Source organism: Monodelphis domestica, chromosome 5 (genome assembly GCF_027887165.1).
Source record: "Monodelphis domestica isolate mMonDom1 chromosome 5, mMonDom1.pri, whole genome shotgun sequence".
NCBI lineage: Eukaryota > Metazoa > Chordata > Mammalia > Didelphimorphia > Didelphidae > Monodelphis > Monodelphis domestica.
The window spans coordinates 76,950,999-76,967,823 of record NC_077231.1 but is presented as its reverse complement, the minus strand read 5'-3'; the positions used below and the strand labels follow the sequence as shown (position 1 = coordinate 76,967,823).

At 39.7% G+C, this 16,825-nt stretch overlaps 1 protein-coding gene across 1 annotated transcript in view; it reads left to right on the top strand.

Moving 5' to 3' along the window:
* Positions 1 to 1,680: 1,680 nt before the first annotated feature.
* The window catches only part of UBE2N (ubiquitin conjugating enzyme E2 N), a 51,257-nt gene continuing 36,112 nt past the window's right edge, over positions 1,681 to 16,825 (top strand). Inside the window, exon 1 of the mRNA XM_007503212.2 lies at positions 1,681 to 1,934. Within this exon, the coding sequence (XP_007503274.1) occupies positions 1,905 to 1,934 (30 nt within the window). The 5' untranslated portion in view covers positions 1,681 to 1,904. The remainder of the gene's footprint in view (positions 1,935 to 16,825) is intronic.

Sequence of the window (16,825 nt, the reverse complement as noted above, 5' to 3'; positions counted from 1 at the left end):
TTTAAGCAATGGGAATAAATCTAGAGAGATGATTTATTGGTTTTGATATATGGAAAAGCTTCTCACAATAAGCCCATCCAAAAATAGAATGGGCTCTTTGGAAGTTAGCTAGATTCCTCTCAGTGGAAGTCATAGGACTGATCAGAGAGCTAGGCCTAGAAGGAACCTCAGAGACTACATGTATTGTTTTACAAGTAAGGAAATGAGAACTTGCCTACGGTCACTCAGATAAGTGGCAGAGATGATATTTAAACCCAGAGCCTCTGACCCCAGACTTGGGGTTCTTTCCATTTCCCCACACTTGCTGGGATGAGCACTTTTGGAGTTTACTATAGAGGAGATTCTCTGTCAATAGATTTGAAGGTCTCTAAGTTCCTGATCACTCCAAAGAGTTTGTAATTCTATAATTCAGTTACTCTATATAGCTTGTATTATTAATAATTCTAGCCACCTCTTTTCTTCCCATTGAGGCTGAGGAAAGAATGATATACACTATTGGAGGTAATACCTTTATCCCTACTTTAAGGTCTAGAGAATCCATGTTATGAATGCTACCTATTTTGGGACTAAAACTCTCCATTCAATGTACTGGGTCAGGTCTGTACCAACTCTGATAAACAAGACACATCCTGTTAAGCAGGATTGGTTAGGTGAGCACTTGTGAAAGATATTGTAGATAAAATTCATAATGTAGATTGGGGTTGGAGTAAATGGTTAAGTTGTGGAATGATCCCTGGATTTAGAATTAAAAGACCTAGGTTCAGCAAATAGGTCTTGATCAATGACACATGTAAAACCCAGAGGAAATGCAGCTATGGGAGGGGGTTGGGGGAAGGAGAAGGAAAGAACATGAATCATGTAACCATGGAAAAATATTCCAAATTAATTAATTAAATAAAATTTTCTAAAAGTAAAAAAATATAAGACCTGGGTTCAAGGTCACATGGGAGTAGGGCACTGAAAGGTGTGCTGAAAAAGGAGTTAGAGGGTCTGGCTTCCAATCCTGGCTCCATAATGGATGACCTCTAATATCTCCCTTAGTTCTAAATCTATGATTCTAAATTATTTAACTCCTATGGAACCTTGGTTTCCCCATATGCCAAATGAGAGGGCTGGACTAGATGGTTTGTGCCTTTACATTTATAATCTGTATGACTTTATGAATGAATGGATGGACGGATGGATGGAGGAATGGATGAATATATAGATGGATGGCTGACCATAGATGGTGGGAAGGAAAAATGGATGGATGAATAGAGGGAGAGATAGATGGATGGAAGAAGGGGTGGAGGGTGGAATGGATGAATGATGGAGAGAGATGAATGGATGGATGAAGAAAGGGATGAATATATAAGTGGATGGTGTAATGGATGAATGGAGAGATGGATGAATGGATGGATGAAGGAGGAGCAGATGGGGGAAGATGGAAAAGGATGGATGAAGGGATGGAGGGAGGAAAGGAGGTATGAATGAATAGCTGGATGGAAGGAAAGATATGAAATGAATAGACAGCTGCTATGCCTGCCTCCCTTACCACCATTTCATAGAAGAAGGCCTGGGCAGCCAATTCCTTAAGAGGTCGGACCCTCCTCCCACAAGGGCGGGGTCCGGAAAGAGTCAGAAGAGAAAGGTGAAGGGTAGCCCCAGTCATCGCCCCTCCAGGCTTCCGTCATTTCCGCTCCCCTCTCTCAGGGTCTCGTGTACGGACGCGCAGGGGCGGAGGGAAGCAGCCCTCGCCTACAGCTCGGGTCAGCCGGGACTACATTTCCCGTGGGGCATGTCGGCAGCGGCGGCTACGACGACGCGGTAGCGTCGCCCGGAAGTGAAGCCTGGGACTTCCACTCGTGCGTGAGGCGAGCGGAGCCGGAGACGAGACCCCGAGGCTGAATTCCGGATCAGACAAGATGGCCGGGCTGCCCCGAAGGATTATTAAGGTAACTGCCACGGCCGCTCGCCTCCACCTCCCTGCGCCCCTTTTGACTCAGCCGCGGCTCCTCCCTTCAGCCCCGTGGGGCCACCGGTGGCAGCTCGGGCCTGGGGCCTCGCCGGAGACGGGAGGAGTTTGGCCGGAGCCCGCCGGGGCAGCGCGCGGGAGGTGCCGGGGACTTCCGGCGGGGCGCGGTGAGGCTAGGCGGTGGGGCCGGGTCCCCGGCTCGGGCTCTTGGAGGGGGCCTCCTCGGGCCTCTTGGCGCGCGCCCGCGTTCGCGCGGCCTCGTCGTCGCCTCGCCCGCGCGCCCTCAGCGGGCCCCGGGCGGGCGGGAGGGAGCACGCTGCTGGCTGCGGCGAATGAATGGGTGCGAGCGGTGCGACCGCGCTGGGCCTCCCGCTCCCCAGCTGTGCTGCGCTCGGGCCTGGCGCGCTTGTCGCAGGCAGGGAAACTGAGGCCCACGGTCGCGAGATGGGCACCAGCGAACGTCCGAGGCTGAATTCGAACCCAGTTCCCTCCCGACTCCTGCCTGCTGCCGCCGGAGGGTTTGACGCCGCGATCTACGGGACCGGCCGAACTCTTCCCCTTCCCCCACCTTACTTCCTCCCCGGTACTCGGCCGGACACGCGAGTTCCTCATTCCCTCATTTGATGGTTCCCGCCAATCAGCCAACCAACTCTCCTGAAGAATCGTTTGCTTTAGGAATAAAATCACGGAAAGAGCCCGAGTTCAAAGCACGGATGGGTTTCGGCCTCTGCACAGGGCCTGGTACATAGTAGGTGCTTAGTGTATAAGCGTGGTTTGGACTGGATTGGATTCGTTGAATTCCACCACCTCCACTTAGGAAGGTTAGAGAGGTTGGGGTGAGATTTGCAAGTTTTGTAATCCAACCGCATACTTTAATTTTGGAAGTTCAATTCAGTAAACAGGGGTCGCCTACTGTGGCAAAATTGGGATTACAAATAGAAAAAAAAATCAATCTCCACCCTTAATTAATTGTTATCGATTAGTCAATAAGTGAACATTTATTAAACGACTATTTTTGGTCAGGCACTATACTAACCTGGGGGTACAAATAGAATTTTCAAAAAAGTAAATCCTTGTCCTCAAGGAATTTTTATCAATTTGTCGATAAAGATACATTTATGAAGAGCCAACAAGATGCTAGGTATGGTGCTAAGGTTGAATGTAATATCAAAAAAGGCCTGATAGTCCCAACCTTTCAGGAGCTTACAGTCTGATGGGGGAAAGCAAGCAAATATAGACAAAACAAGTTTTGAGGGTACAGTTAGGTGGCTTAGTGGATTGAGAGATGGGCCTGGAGACAGGAGAGCCTAGTTTCAAATGTGACTCAGACACTATGTGACTCTGGACAAGTCATTGATTCCAGTCGCCTAGCTCTGACCTCCTCAGCCTTGTATTGACAGTATTGATTATAAGACAGAAGGTAAGAATTAAAAACAAAACAAAATACCAAGCGATGATAAATAGAAAATATTGGAAAAGATCTAACTGAAGATCAGTGGGACAGTAATTCCACTGATTTTTTTTCTCCACAGGGACTAAAGGTTGAATGGTTAGGGCACAGAACTTGGATGTGTGCCCTAACCATTGAACCTCAGTTTCTTCCTTTTTAAAAATGGGGATGACCTCTGAGGTCCCTTTGACCTGTACCTCCCTGATCATCTACTACACCCACATGAACTCTGAGGCCAGGCAACAAGTTTACTGTGTGCTAAGCACTGGACTAGATGGGGAGGGAATAGCCAAGGAATTCCCTTTTCTCTTGGCTATTGGATGCTCTTCTGACAGAAATAGAATTGTCTTTATGCTTTTTTAATTTTTAAAACCTGGGATTTTAGTATGTCCTTTTTTTTTTTAACCCTTACCTTCCATCTTGGAATCAATACTGTGTATTGGTTTCAAGGCAGAAGAGTGTTAAGGGCTAGGCAATGGGGGTTAAGTGACTTGCCCAGGCTCACACAGGGTAGTGTCTTGAGACCAGATTTGAACCTAGGACCTCCCATCTCTAGGCCTGACTCCCAATCCACTGAGTACCCAGCTGCCCCCTAGTATATCCATTCTAATAGCAATGTAATTTTTTTTTCTTGATGGATATGTTAAAATAAGATGTCGTGGTTTAATTTCTTTCCATCCAAAATTTCTACAGTTTTCACTTATTGTCATTTATTTCCATTACTATCACTCCTGACCATATTTCTTAGGCTCATAGAACTAGAACTTAAAGGGACCCTATTGTTTTTGAATGATCTCAGAGTTCATCTAGTCATAGACTCAGATCTTGGAGAAATGGAAGGGACCTTAGAGACTATGGAGTCCGACTCCCTTCCTTAAAGAACTGAAGCCCAGAGAGGAAAGAATTTGCTCAGTCAGAGGCTTGTCTGAGACAGGATATGAAGAGAACTCTTCAGACTTCCAACACCAGAGCCCTCTTTAAAATTTTTATAATATCTTTATAATATTTTATCATATAGATTTGTGTTTTCCTCTTGACAGCCTCATAAAATAAAAATTGACCATTTAGACTTGAGTATTCCCCTCTCTACAACAATGATGCTAGACTGAATGGCTTTTGAGGGGTCTTAAAAAATCTGAAGGCAGTTATTTTGCTTTATTCTTAGCTTATTTCACTTCTAGCAGTGAGGTGTGTGAAAGGCTATCTCAACGACTGTTTTATTCCACAGTAATGCAACTAATTTCATTGTACTTGGTGAATGAATGCTTGTCATCTAATCAGTAATGGGCCTTTTGAGTTATAGGAGCAGGGAACATATTGCAAAATAAAAGCCAGTTAAGAATAACAATACTAGCTAATAACAAGTAATTAATGAAGGCCTGCCATACAGAATATTGTATAGTGTATTTGTTCTCTGATTTTATACATGTGCATACATAGGTAATGTGGTTTTATATTTAATCTGCATTGAGAATATATCAGGTGCTGGCTCAGTAGTTTAAAGTCAATATTTTAAGGTAACAATTCTGAAATTCTTATCAAGGGCACAGAATTCAGTGTAATATAGATTCATCATGTGTCTAGTCCAAGGTATTCCAAGCCAGAAACCCCCAAGAGTTTTTATAATGTGGTTTTACCTTTAAAGCTGTCTCTTGGTGTGGACCAAAATGATCATCCTAGGTCAGTTTTTGATGGATTTGGAAACCAAATAAGAGGGCAGTCAGCAGGTGAGAGACTTCATAATCCTCTCTAGAATTTACATTTACTCTTACTAGAGGGCTTTAGCTTTGCTACAAATGCAAATTGATATGCCAGATAAATCTGAGAAACACAACTGATTGATTTAAGATTAAACATGAATTAGGCTACCCAAATTGTGAACTCTTCCAGAGGAAACTGTGATGCAAAGATCAGGTATAAATAACAGTGTATAAATATAATAAATATAAAAGAGTATGTAAATAACATGACATTATCTTAAACTTATACATTTTAATTTTTAGTTAAAGTAGGGAGTTTATAGGTAGATTTATTGTCTATTTTACTTTCCTTCCAAAATAAAATTCTTCCTTCCTAGTCCAAATGACCTTGAGCTTCTCACCTAAGATCTTTAGGCCTCAGTTTTCTCATTTGAAAAATGATCTCTGGCATCCTTTTAGCTCTAAATCTATCTCATTTTTTCTATCTTCTGGAATTTTCCAGCTTTATACCTGCTTCATCATCTAAAAGTGTTAGAGGCCTACTTTTGCCTTGGGCCCAAGTTTTCTAGTACAGTACTTGACAAGAACAGGTGGGGTGAGCAGTATATTGTTACATGGATACCAGCCTACAGTTTCTCTACATTTTAACTAGACTGTTGGGTCTGTCTGCAGATAGACTTTATTTACCAAATGCTGCATGCACCAGATTATGAGTCTCAAGAAGACATTTTTGAATTCTGAGTATAGGTAAGATGAAACTCAGGTTTTGCAAAGACTTGACTTAATTTATTTAGATGTTGCAGCTTTTTAAAAAAGTTTTGTGGCCCAGTCCTTTTTACACAACAAATACAAGGAAGGATCAGCTATTCTGATTACTGCCAACATAATTTAAATAAATGAATTATATATATATATTGTCAATAACTATTAAAACAATTCTTTTACATTCTAATTATTTCATTGGCTTACCAAAATGACTTCTTTTCCAGAGTAGTTTAAATTAAAGCAACATCCAGTTGTGATCATTGACAGAAGCATCACTACTCTTAGAGAAATGATTTTGTGGTGTGTGGGGAAAGTCCGAGTGAGCCCATCATGGTTAAGGTGTCAGGTTTATTCTAAAATTGAACCTCCCCCCCCCCCCCAGCCCCCCATTGGATTATAGAGCAGGAGATTTAGTCCTAGAAGAGAACACATAGGTTCAGTATACTGTTCAGCCTCCCTAGATTGACATTTGAGCAACTGAAGCTCCCTAAGGTCACCTAGGGAAGTGGCAGACCATAGATTTTAATATAGGCCCCCATCCAGTGCTTTTTCCATCACAGGTTATTTTATTTGGTATATTGCTTCTGGTTTCAAGTCTTTTTATAATACTTTTATCTGATTAACTTTTGCATGAATTGGGTTTGGGGTCGCTTAACTTTTATTTTGGTTGTTAGGAACTCTTTGGGAAATCAAATTAAGTTTTTGCTTGTGAGGATGAAGGAACTGTTCTCAGTATTATTTTTTTTATTATTTAGAATATTTTTCCATGGTTGCATGATTCATGATTCTCCCCCTCCCTCCCGCTCTTTCCTCCCCCTTCCAGAATCTAACAAGCAGTTCCACTGGGTTATGCATGTATCGGTATTATTTTAAAATTCAGCCTTAATTCAGCTTTTCTGACTTACTAAAAAAATGTTTTAAACATCTGTGAAAAGAATGACTAATAGTAATTGGAGCTATTAGACTTATTGGAATTTGAAATTATTTCTAGAACTGATTTATTATTATAGGCAAGCTTCTTTTTGTGATTCATATTCTTTCTTAAAGGGTTGTTAATACCAGTTCAATAGATAAAACATTTATTGATGTTACCTATAATAGCTTAATAATGGGGTTTTCAAAAGTCTTCTATAAGTTTTTAATTTTATCCTCAACAATTCTAGGAGGCGTGTTCTATTAATATCCTTCTTTTACAAATTAAGAAATACAGACAGACTAGGTTAAGTGACTTGCCCAGGGTAACACAATTAGTATGTCTGAGGCAGGAATTGACTTTAGTCTTCTTAACTTAAGGCCCAGTACTCTATACCCTGTGCCACTTAGCTGCCTTAAGTGGGAGTAAACTGTTGTGTTACTCTGGGCAAATCATGTAATCTGTTTGCCTCCTTCATTTGTGAAATGGAGATGGCACTAGCACAGATCTCTTGGGGTTGTTGTGAGGAATGAATGAGATGATAATAGTAAAGTGGTTATCATAGTGCCTGGCACATAGTAAGCCCTATGTAAATAACTATTATTGGGTGGTATTTCTTTTTGATACGTAAGGATATTATTCAAAGAGCGATGTTTTAATTAGGAAAAATGTTCATAAATTGTAGGGAAGTTAAAACATCATTTAGGTATTAGAGATAGAATGTGCCCTCTCTGAAGGATATTCATCACTTCATCAGTAACTGATGATTTAGAATAAAGATCTAGTAACTAATTAAGCATTTTCTCATCTTTTCATCCTGTACCCCAAAAGAAGCCCCAAGTTTCAAACATGGATGCCTGAATAAATAGTTATAACATTGATAGAAATAATGGAGGCAGGCAGCAAGATGATCCAGTTCCATTTTGGACATACTAAGTTTGAGGTTTCTGGAGGTGTTCAGGTTGTTACTGTTAGACTTACTATGTGCCATGTCCTAAATTCACTGCTAGGAATATTAAAGAAGGGCACAAAGAATCATTCCTGAAGGAGCTCACAGTCTAAAGGAGTCAGCAAACATGTAAGGAACCAGGTACATACAGGCTATGTAGGGGAAGAGAAGGGAATAAGTACATAGTAAATATTACTGCATTTGGGTCCTCATGACAAACTAAGTGCTGTTGTTATCCCCATTTTACAGATGAGAAAACTGAGGGGAAATGACTTTTCCCAGAGTCACACAGCTAGTAAGTGTTTGAGACCAGGTCTTCCTTTTTTAGGCTCAGTGCTTTTATCTACTGCCCTGTGAGCTTCCTCTATGTATTGAGTAGGAAAGAGGTAATCACGGAAGGGTAAACACTAACAACTGAGAAGACTGAGAAGAGCCTCCTGCAGAAGATGAGACTTGAGATGTGTCTCAAAGGTAATCGGGAAAACTCAAGACACAGCATTTGAGACATGAGGGATAGTGCAAAGGCATGGAGATGGGAAATGGAACAAGTAGGTCCTAAAGGCTAGATCTTAGAGCATGTGAAGTCTAAGCTGATTAGGAAGATAAGAAGAGGCCAGATTAAGAGGAATTTTACAAATTATACAGAGAACTTTTTCTGTTTTATCCTGGAGGGTAGGAAACCACTGGAACTAGTCGAGAAGGGAGAATGGAGATCAGGCATTTGTTTTAGAGTGATCACTTTGGTAGCTGAATGAAGGGAAGATTGGAGTGAGAAGAGGTTTAATCAGGGAGACCAATTAGAAGAAAGTTATTATGAGTTGATAAAGATCTGAATTAGTTTGTGACTGTGTGAATTAAACACAGGAGAAAATAAGGAGGAGAAAAATAAGAAAGATGTTAAAAATAGAAATGACAAGATTTGTCAGTGGATCCATGAAAGAGAAAAATGGAAGATGACACCAAAGATGGGAGGGAGGTGGTACCTTCAACAGGACAAAGTTTCAGAGATGGTAGGGTTTGGAGCAAGGAAGACACTGGATTATTTTAAGTTTGGGGTGTTAAGTGCCAAGCATCATACTAAGCATGAGGAGTTACAAAGAAAGGCAAAAGACAGTCCCTGCTCTCTTAAGAGCTTACTGTTTAATAGAGAGACAGCATGCAAACAACTGTGTGCAAGATAATCAGCAGGCAGGGCACTAACATTAAGGGGGATTGGGAAAGGCTTCATTGTCGAGGGTGGGATTTTAGCTGAGCTTTGAAGAAAGCCAGAAAGCAGAAATGAGGAAGGAGAGCATTCCATGCATGGGGAACAGCCATAGAAAATATATGCAGTTAGTAGAGGAGTATCTTGTTTGAGGGACAATAAAGACAGTGTTAACTGAATTGAATAAGGGGAGTTGGGTAGGGACAGGGATCACTTGACTTGTAAGGTATAAGAAGATTGAACAAGAGAGATTGAAGATTTTTTAATTGAACCTGGAGGTAATAAAAAGTTATAGGAAGGGGTTCATTACATAGGGAGGTGTTATGGTCAGACCTGAGCTTTAGAAACTTCACTTTGATAGGTGAGGGAAAGATGAACTGGAATGAAAAGAAACTTAAGGCAGGAAGACCAGCCTTCAGACAATTGCAGTAATGTAGATGTGACATGGTGAGAGAAGGGGGCATATGTGAAATGTTTTTTATGAAGCCAGAACTGATAAGATTTTGGCAACTGGATATGGGAGATGAGTGTAAGGAATCAAGGGTAAAAGCTGGATTGTGATTCTAGGAGGATGATGGGTGACCATGACCACTTTGTATGGAAGGGAGGGAGAATTTGAGGTAAAAAAACAAGCAAACAAAAAACACTTGAGTTGAATGTAGCTATGAGATACCCAGTTCAAAATGTGTTGTAGTTGTAGTTGGAGATAATGAGACTGGTCAGCAAAGAGCTAGGAATTGAAGATAAAAGAAAGAGTTAAGATGATAGGATAGAGAGGGTCACTTGAGCATATAGAAGGTTTTGCTTTGGCAGGAAGAGATGTTTAAGATGTCTAAGAAGTAGGGGGATTATATGTGATTAACTCTGGAGAAAGTCTATGGGTTGGTATATGTAAACCTGTGAATCATCTGCATAGGGATGTTAATTGAACTCATGAATGCAAATAAGATTTTCAGGGCAAGATTGAATAAAGGGGAAAGAGAAAGTCAGGACAGAGACCATAGTTGTGGGTGACATGAATGAAGGTGATAGATGATCAGATCTGGAGATAGAGATTTGGAGCTCCTCTGAATATATAGATAAGACCAGCCAAAAGATAGAGAAGAGATAAAAGAGATAAAAAGAGAAGACATAAAAATAGCCAGAACTGGAATACCCACTTGAAAACAGGAAAAGAGAATTATGAGCAACTAACAGATAGTCATGGAGCTTAAAGTTAATACCAAAGATAATACCAAGCTCTAATTCCCTTATGGAATCTCTCCCTCCTGCCCCCAATGTGCTTTGTCTTAAGCTGGGCAAAAGACTAAATATAACATGTATCACCCAGCTACAAGTTGAAGTAGAGATGGAATTGTACTTTCCCTCCGTTCCACTATATAGAAAGTAGAAAAATTGAATAGCTATAGCTGAGCATCTGCCACTCTCCTTCATCTCCAGCCTTATATCAAGATTCTGGAATTGGGTTTACAACATAAGCCCTCACCAATCTTGAATGAAAGAAATCTTAAATGTAAATACTACATTTCAATCACTTCACAAATTCTTCTCTTTCCTTTCACAGCCAAACTCTTAGAAAAAGCTGTCTGTACTCATTGCTTACATTTTCTCACCTCCCACTCACTCCTAAACCCATTTCAATCTGCCTTTCATTCCTACCACTTGACTGAAACTAGGTTCTCTCCAAGGTTACCAGTGAACTTTGCTGCTAAATTAAATGATCCTCTTTGTCCTTATCTTTCTAAACCTTTCTGAGAGGTTAGATTGTGATGACCAGTCTCAGACCTTCAAAATACTCTCTCCTTGTAGAATTTCATTACATTGCTTTCAGTTCTTTTTCTTCCAGTTAGACTAGTCTTTCTCTTCTCTCTTCGTTGTAGATTCTCTATCCTGCTTCTATATACAAATGTGTCCCAGACCTCTATGCTAAGTTCTCTTTTCTATTTTTATCTCTGATCTTATCCACTCAAATTCATTTATACTTCCTAGTCTATGTGTTTTATTTCATGAACTCATGATCCCACATCTTTAATTGCCTCCCTGACATCTTCATCTGGATAATCAATAGGCATTTCAGATCCAGTATATCCTGTTACAGAACTCATCTTTCACTTCAATCTCAACCTTCGACTCTAAATGAAAACTCTAATGCAAATACCAACAACATGAAAATGAGTTCCAATCAAGAACACATGTGATACCCAGTGGAATCGCGAGTCGGCTGGGGGGTGGGGGGGAGAAAAGAAAATGATCTTTGTTTCCAATGAATAATGTTTGGAAATGACCAAATAAAATAATGTTTAAAAAAAAATCTCAACCTCCCTTTTCTATATCACTTGAGGACACCATTTTAGTTATTCATATTTTACAACCTGGCAATGATCTTCTGTGCCTTAGTCTCACTTTCCCTACATATCTGTCCATCTACTCAACAGTTTTTTTCATTTGTCCCTTGTCTCACCACAAACGGGTATTAGGCTACACCTTGGACTGTTGCAGTACTCTAATTGGTCTTTCTGGTATCCACAGTATCATGCTCTTGTAAAAATGGAGATTTGAACCCTAGACTCCAAACCCCAGAAGTCCTTGGTATTTTCCCAGAATTCCCTATAATCTCACCTGAATCTCTACCTGGTCGAGATCTCAATTAGTATTTAACTGGTAGTAAAGCCTCCCATGCTTTTCTCTGCCATTGCAATGATGTAGTAAGTTTAGTGGTAAGCTAAGCACAGGGATTTTGAATGGGCTAATCAGCCATGGGCATGTGGTTTTTAATTTGTATCTTCTTTATTCCTTGATTTCTAAATCCTTAATAAACCTCATAAAAATATAATATTTTTATTACTAGATACTAATTTAATTTTTACACTCTAGTGCATGGGGTGTGCAGGGTGGGAGAACTTAATGAATCCTTTTCAGGACTGCTCAGCCTCCTTTGGTGTCCACCTTTCACCCAACTCTCACCTGTGGCTCCAAAGAAACTAGAGCATGAGCAGAAGCCACATCTTGGTAAAAAACTACTTCCAGATGGACTAAACCAGGATGATGGTAACAGATAGGCCTCAAACCTGTTAGTGAATTAGGGGAATTCTACTCTAAGCATGTGAAGACTTCCCCTTGTTCTAGCAACTGTGAAGGTGGCTGAAGGGTGCCATGGAACATCCAGAGCTTGATCAAACATTGAATATGGTCATCTATTGCTTCTAGGGTCATTCCCAGTAGTACTGACTTTTGTCTTGCCACTGGACTTTGATGACTGGAAGAGAGTGAGGCTTTGTGCAGCTCTGCCTTACTTAAACCTAACATAAATAAATCAAGACATCACCCTGTGATGTCATTGGCCCTTGAAAATGAAGAACAACAATTTTATGCTCAAGAAGGAACCTCGTTGACTTTTCTTTGCCATTAGGATAAAATACAAACTCCTGTGTTAGTCTGCAAAATTAGCCTGCTTATTTTCTATGTCTGGAGTGTTCTTGTCTCTTCTCTCAAACTCCTTGCTTCCTCAAGAATTCTTTTATTTTTTTCTTAAACCCTTCCCTTCTCTCTTGGATTCAATAGCATGTATTGGTTCCATGGCAGTAAGGGCTAGGCAGTGGGGGTTAAGTGACTTGCATAGGATCACCAGCTAGGAAGGGTCTGAGGTCAAATTTGAACCTAGGACCTCTCATCTGACTCTTATTCCACTGAGCCACCCAGTTGTCCCCCTCCTCAAGAATTCTTAACTAGTAATCTAGGTAACATAGGGCACCCTGCCCATCACTTTCTATTTATTTTGTGTATGGCATTTATTTATTTATTTGTTAATATAATATCTCTCTCCTCTGCTTCTATCTCTTTCTAGTAGAATATAAAGGACCTTGCTTCAAGAAACTGTTTTTCATTTTGTTTTTGTTCTCAATTGCCTATTAAATAGAAGGTGATTACTGAATTAATTGCTTGTTGGTTTGTAAGTCTTACATTTTACCCCTCCTTTATTTCACTCCCATCTTAATATATGACTTGTCTTAAGTGAGAACTCTTTTGTAATTCATTTTTAAAATTCTGAGCAGTTAACTTTTTTTTTAAAACTTTACCTTCTGTAACCAGACAGTGTTCTAAGTGTTGAGAAGGCACTAGCAGCTGGGGTTATTGGGAAGACCTGCAGAATGTGAGCTTGATCTTTGATTTAAAGCCAAGGAGCAAGTCACTTATCTTTGGGCTTTAGTTACCCTACCTATCCTTCCAGTAAAGCAGTTAGACTAAGTGATCACAGAGAGATCTTTTCTAGTTCAAAAATTCCATGAGTCAATGCATCTGTGATTGAGCTAGGTAATATTGTTTTGGTCTATAGTCCACTACACTGTGACAATAAAATATCAAAACTGATTTTTTTTTTTTGGAAAGTTTTATTTAGACAATTTAGAACATTATTCTTTGGTTACAAGAATCATATTCTTTCCCTCCCTCCCCTTCCTCCCACCCCTTCCAGTAGCCTATGCTCAATTCCACTGGGTTTTACATGTGTCCTTGATCAGGACCTATTTCCATGTTGTTGATGTTTGCACTAGATGTTCATTTAGAGTCTATATCCCCAATCATATCCCCCTCGACCCATGTAATCAAGCAGTTGTTTTTCTTCTGTGTTTCTACTCCCACAGTTTTTCCTCTGAATGTGGATAGTGTTCTTTCACAGATCCCTCCAACTAGTTCAAGATCACTGCATTGCCACTATTGGAGAAGTCATCACGTTTGATTGTGCCACAGTGTATTAGTCTCTGTGTACAATGTTCTCCTGGTTCTGCTCCGTTTACTCTGCATCAATTCCTGGAGGTCATTCCAGTTCCCATGGAATTCCTCCAGTTTATTATTCCTCTGAGCACAATAGTATTTCATCACCAACAGATACCACAATTTGTTCAGCCATTCCCCAATTGAAGGGCATCCCCTCAAATTGAAGGGCATGCCACCACAAAGAGTGCAGGAATTAATATTCTTGTACATGTCTTTTTCCTTATTATTTCAAAACTGATTTTCTTGTATAGCTTATAAACTGTCTTTGATCATTTAAAAAAAAAGTAACTTAAAAAATAATTTGAGGGATAAAAAGCCACTTTTGCTGTCTACTTTGGAAGATAACACTGAACACCAGATTTTGTTTAAATGGATGCTGAAAAGCCAATTGCATTATTTTATGGTAACATTTGGCAGATATCAGTTAACCTTGCCATTGTAGCTTTGGATGGATTGCTTTTATTTAGTAAATGTTTGTTCTTTGTGGCCATGGACCAAGATAGTATTGGAGAAATGCAGTCGTTTTATATTGAAAATCATTATAAATATTTCTTGGATGTAATACTACTGTGCTATAAGAAACAAAGAAAATGATTTTTTAAAAACCTGGAAAGAAATACATGGGACAGTGAACAGTGAAATGAGTGGAACCAGGAGAGCTTTATATACAGCCACAGAACTGATACTAGAAGACTAAACTGAGAATGTTAACTCCAGAAAATGAATAGGAAGGTAAAACATGAAAAACTTAATTTATATGAACATATTGGCCTCCATGATGATATCCTATGTGATGCAGAAAGGGTGAGATGGGGGACGAGGGGGAAGCTGGGTGGCTGAGAGTGGATTGAGAGGTCCAAGGTTCAAGTATGGCCTCAGACACTTTCTTCTTACTCCTCCTCTGCCTTGGAACCAATATTGATTCTAAGAGTTTAAAAAAAAAAAGGTGAGGGTGAGATGGGATTGGGATACTAGTGTATGAGATCTATTATGTAGATATGAAGGAAGGTATATTAAACATATAGGAGATCTGCAGTTTCATTTGTGTGATATCTTTTTCTTTATATATGAAAAGAAAAAAAACCCTGAAAAAGTATTCCCTGGAGATTGAATGTGTTCTTGGTTTAATTTGTCTTAAGAAATAACGATCTAGTCTTAATGTTATTTCATTTATCCTTGTATATCATTATCAGCAATAAGAATCACATCAGCATTCTGGGCATAGTTGTTTGCTATAGCAGAAAGAGGAATAAACACTAGCAAGGGATATTGATTTTCTGCTCGGATGATCTTGTGCACACCCCTGAAAATATTAGATGAGCTCTAGGGTTCCTTACAGTTCTGCATTAATGACTACTTGTTGTCAGGCAAAGGTGATAAAAGAGGGAGGAGGAAAAAGCAATGGGTTCTATAGGGGAAGATATAAGAAAAAGGGAAAGGAGAAAAATAAAGTAATAAAATAGTGATTTCAAAACCACTGTGATTTACTTTTAAAGAAAATTTATCAGTTCTCTAGAGTGTGTCAAAGATGCATATTTTTCCCAAGACCAACTACCACATCTTAATCTTGGTCACTGTGAGAAAATTAATATAAAAAAATGGTGGGCTTCTCTCAAAGGAGCATTAGTAAGCATGGAAATTCCTATTCTCCAAGTAGGCCCCTGGTTTCCCAAAAATATCAAGTCACCCTGAACTAACAGAAGAGGACACCCCCACTTACCCTATAAGGAATAAAATACAGGTGGATGATTGTGATGGGTTATTGCACCAAGACTGTGAACCCATGTTCACCACCCATGGTGAACTGAGAAGAGGGGTGGGGTGAGGGCTATTGGGATAGGGTCCATATAAGCAACTGCTTACCTGCTTCCCATTTGCACTGCCATATTGAGGGGGTGCCTTTTCTTATGAGAAAGATTAAACTTGCCTCTGCTCACTTAGGTGGTTTCTATTGTCTTTAAGCCATACATACTCAGGATAGTCTTTAAGGGATCCATCAGACCGGTCAATGAAGTTTTACTATTTGTGGTACAAACCAGTTACAGCAAACTCAGAAATGGGCTTTTAAACTATACAATAAGGATTACTGCAGGTGCATATTGTATCTTTTTTAATTTACTCATTACACTTTAATCTGATTGGGTAGTGCTTGGGAGTGGGACTGCATGTTTGCTATTCAGGCATAAGTTTTCCCTTTAATCTTTATTCTTTTAAATGTTATAATTTTTATTCTTTGTGTATAACAATAAAATCATTTCAGTTGGAAGAGACCTTGAGATAGCATCTGATCAAACCAATACTTAATGTGTCCGCCCTATGATCTTAGTACCTTACTAACAAAGATGTTGCTTAAACAGTTTCAGGAACAAAGAATTCACTCCCATCTGGGACAGCCCTTTTTTTTTTCCCCAGTTCTAATTATTGAGTTCTTCCTTATTTTGAACTGAAATTTACCTCCTTATAACTTCTATCCATTGTCCTAACTTTGGCCTCTGGTTTTATACACTAAATAGATCTGATCTCTTCTATTTAATGGCCTTTCAGACAGCTCATGTACAGAAATAGAGACTGGTTCTATGATTTAATTGGATTTGGGAACTCAGCTGTGAAGAAACTGTCTCTTATAATGCAGGTTATATATACCTTTGGAGTTTAGTTGTCCCCAGAGCCATATGTGTCTGTAGGCCTGGAGACTTTGGAGCAAAGTAAAGGTAGTTTTGTTGACTAAGTCAAGGTGGCAGTAGTAAAGACTTGTGAAATGCTTTAAGACTTCAGCATGCAGAAAACCAATGGTCAAACAGTCTTTGCTTGGAAACTAAAATTGAAGAACCTCTTGAGGTAGCCCATTCCACTTTTGGAAAGCTTTTAAGTAGTTTATCCTTAGTTCAAGCCTAAACTTGATTCTTTCCTACTTCCCATTGCTCCATCTTATTTGCCTTAACCATCTGAAAGAAATGGGAGATTTGATTGGGAGTAGGATTGGGAATTTTGTAGAGTTTGACTAGATTTTTTTCATTCTTTTAAATTTTATTTTAAAATTATTTTATTACTATTACTATTTCTTCCCCAGCCAAACCTCACAATTTCTTCTTCCCATTCCAATATCCTTCTCTCCAA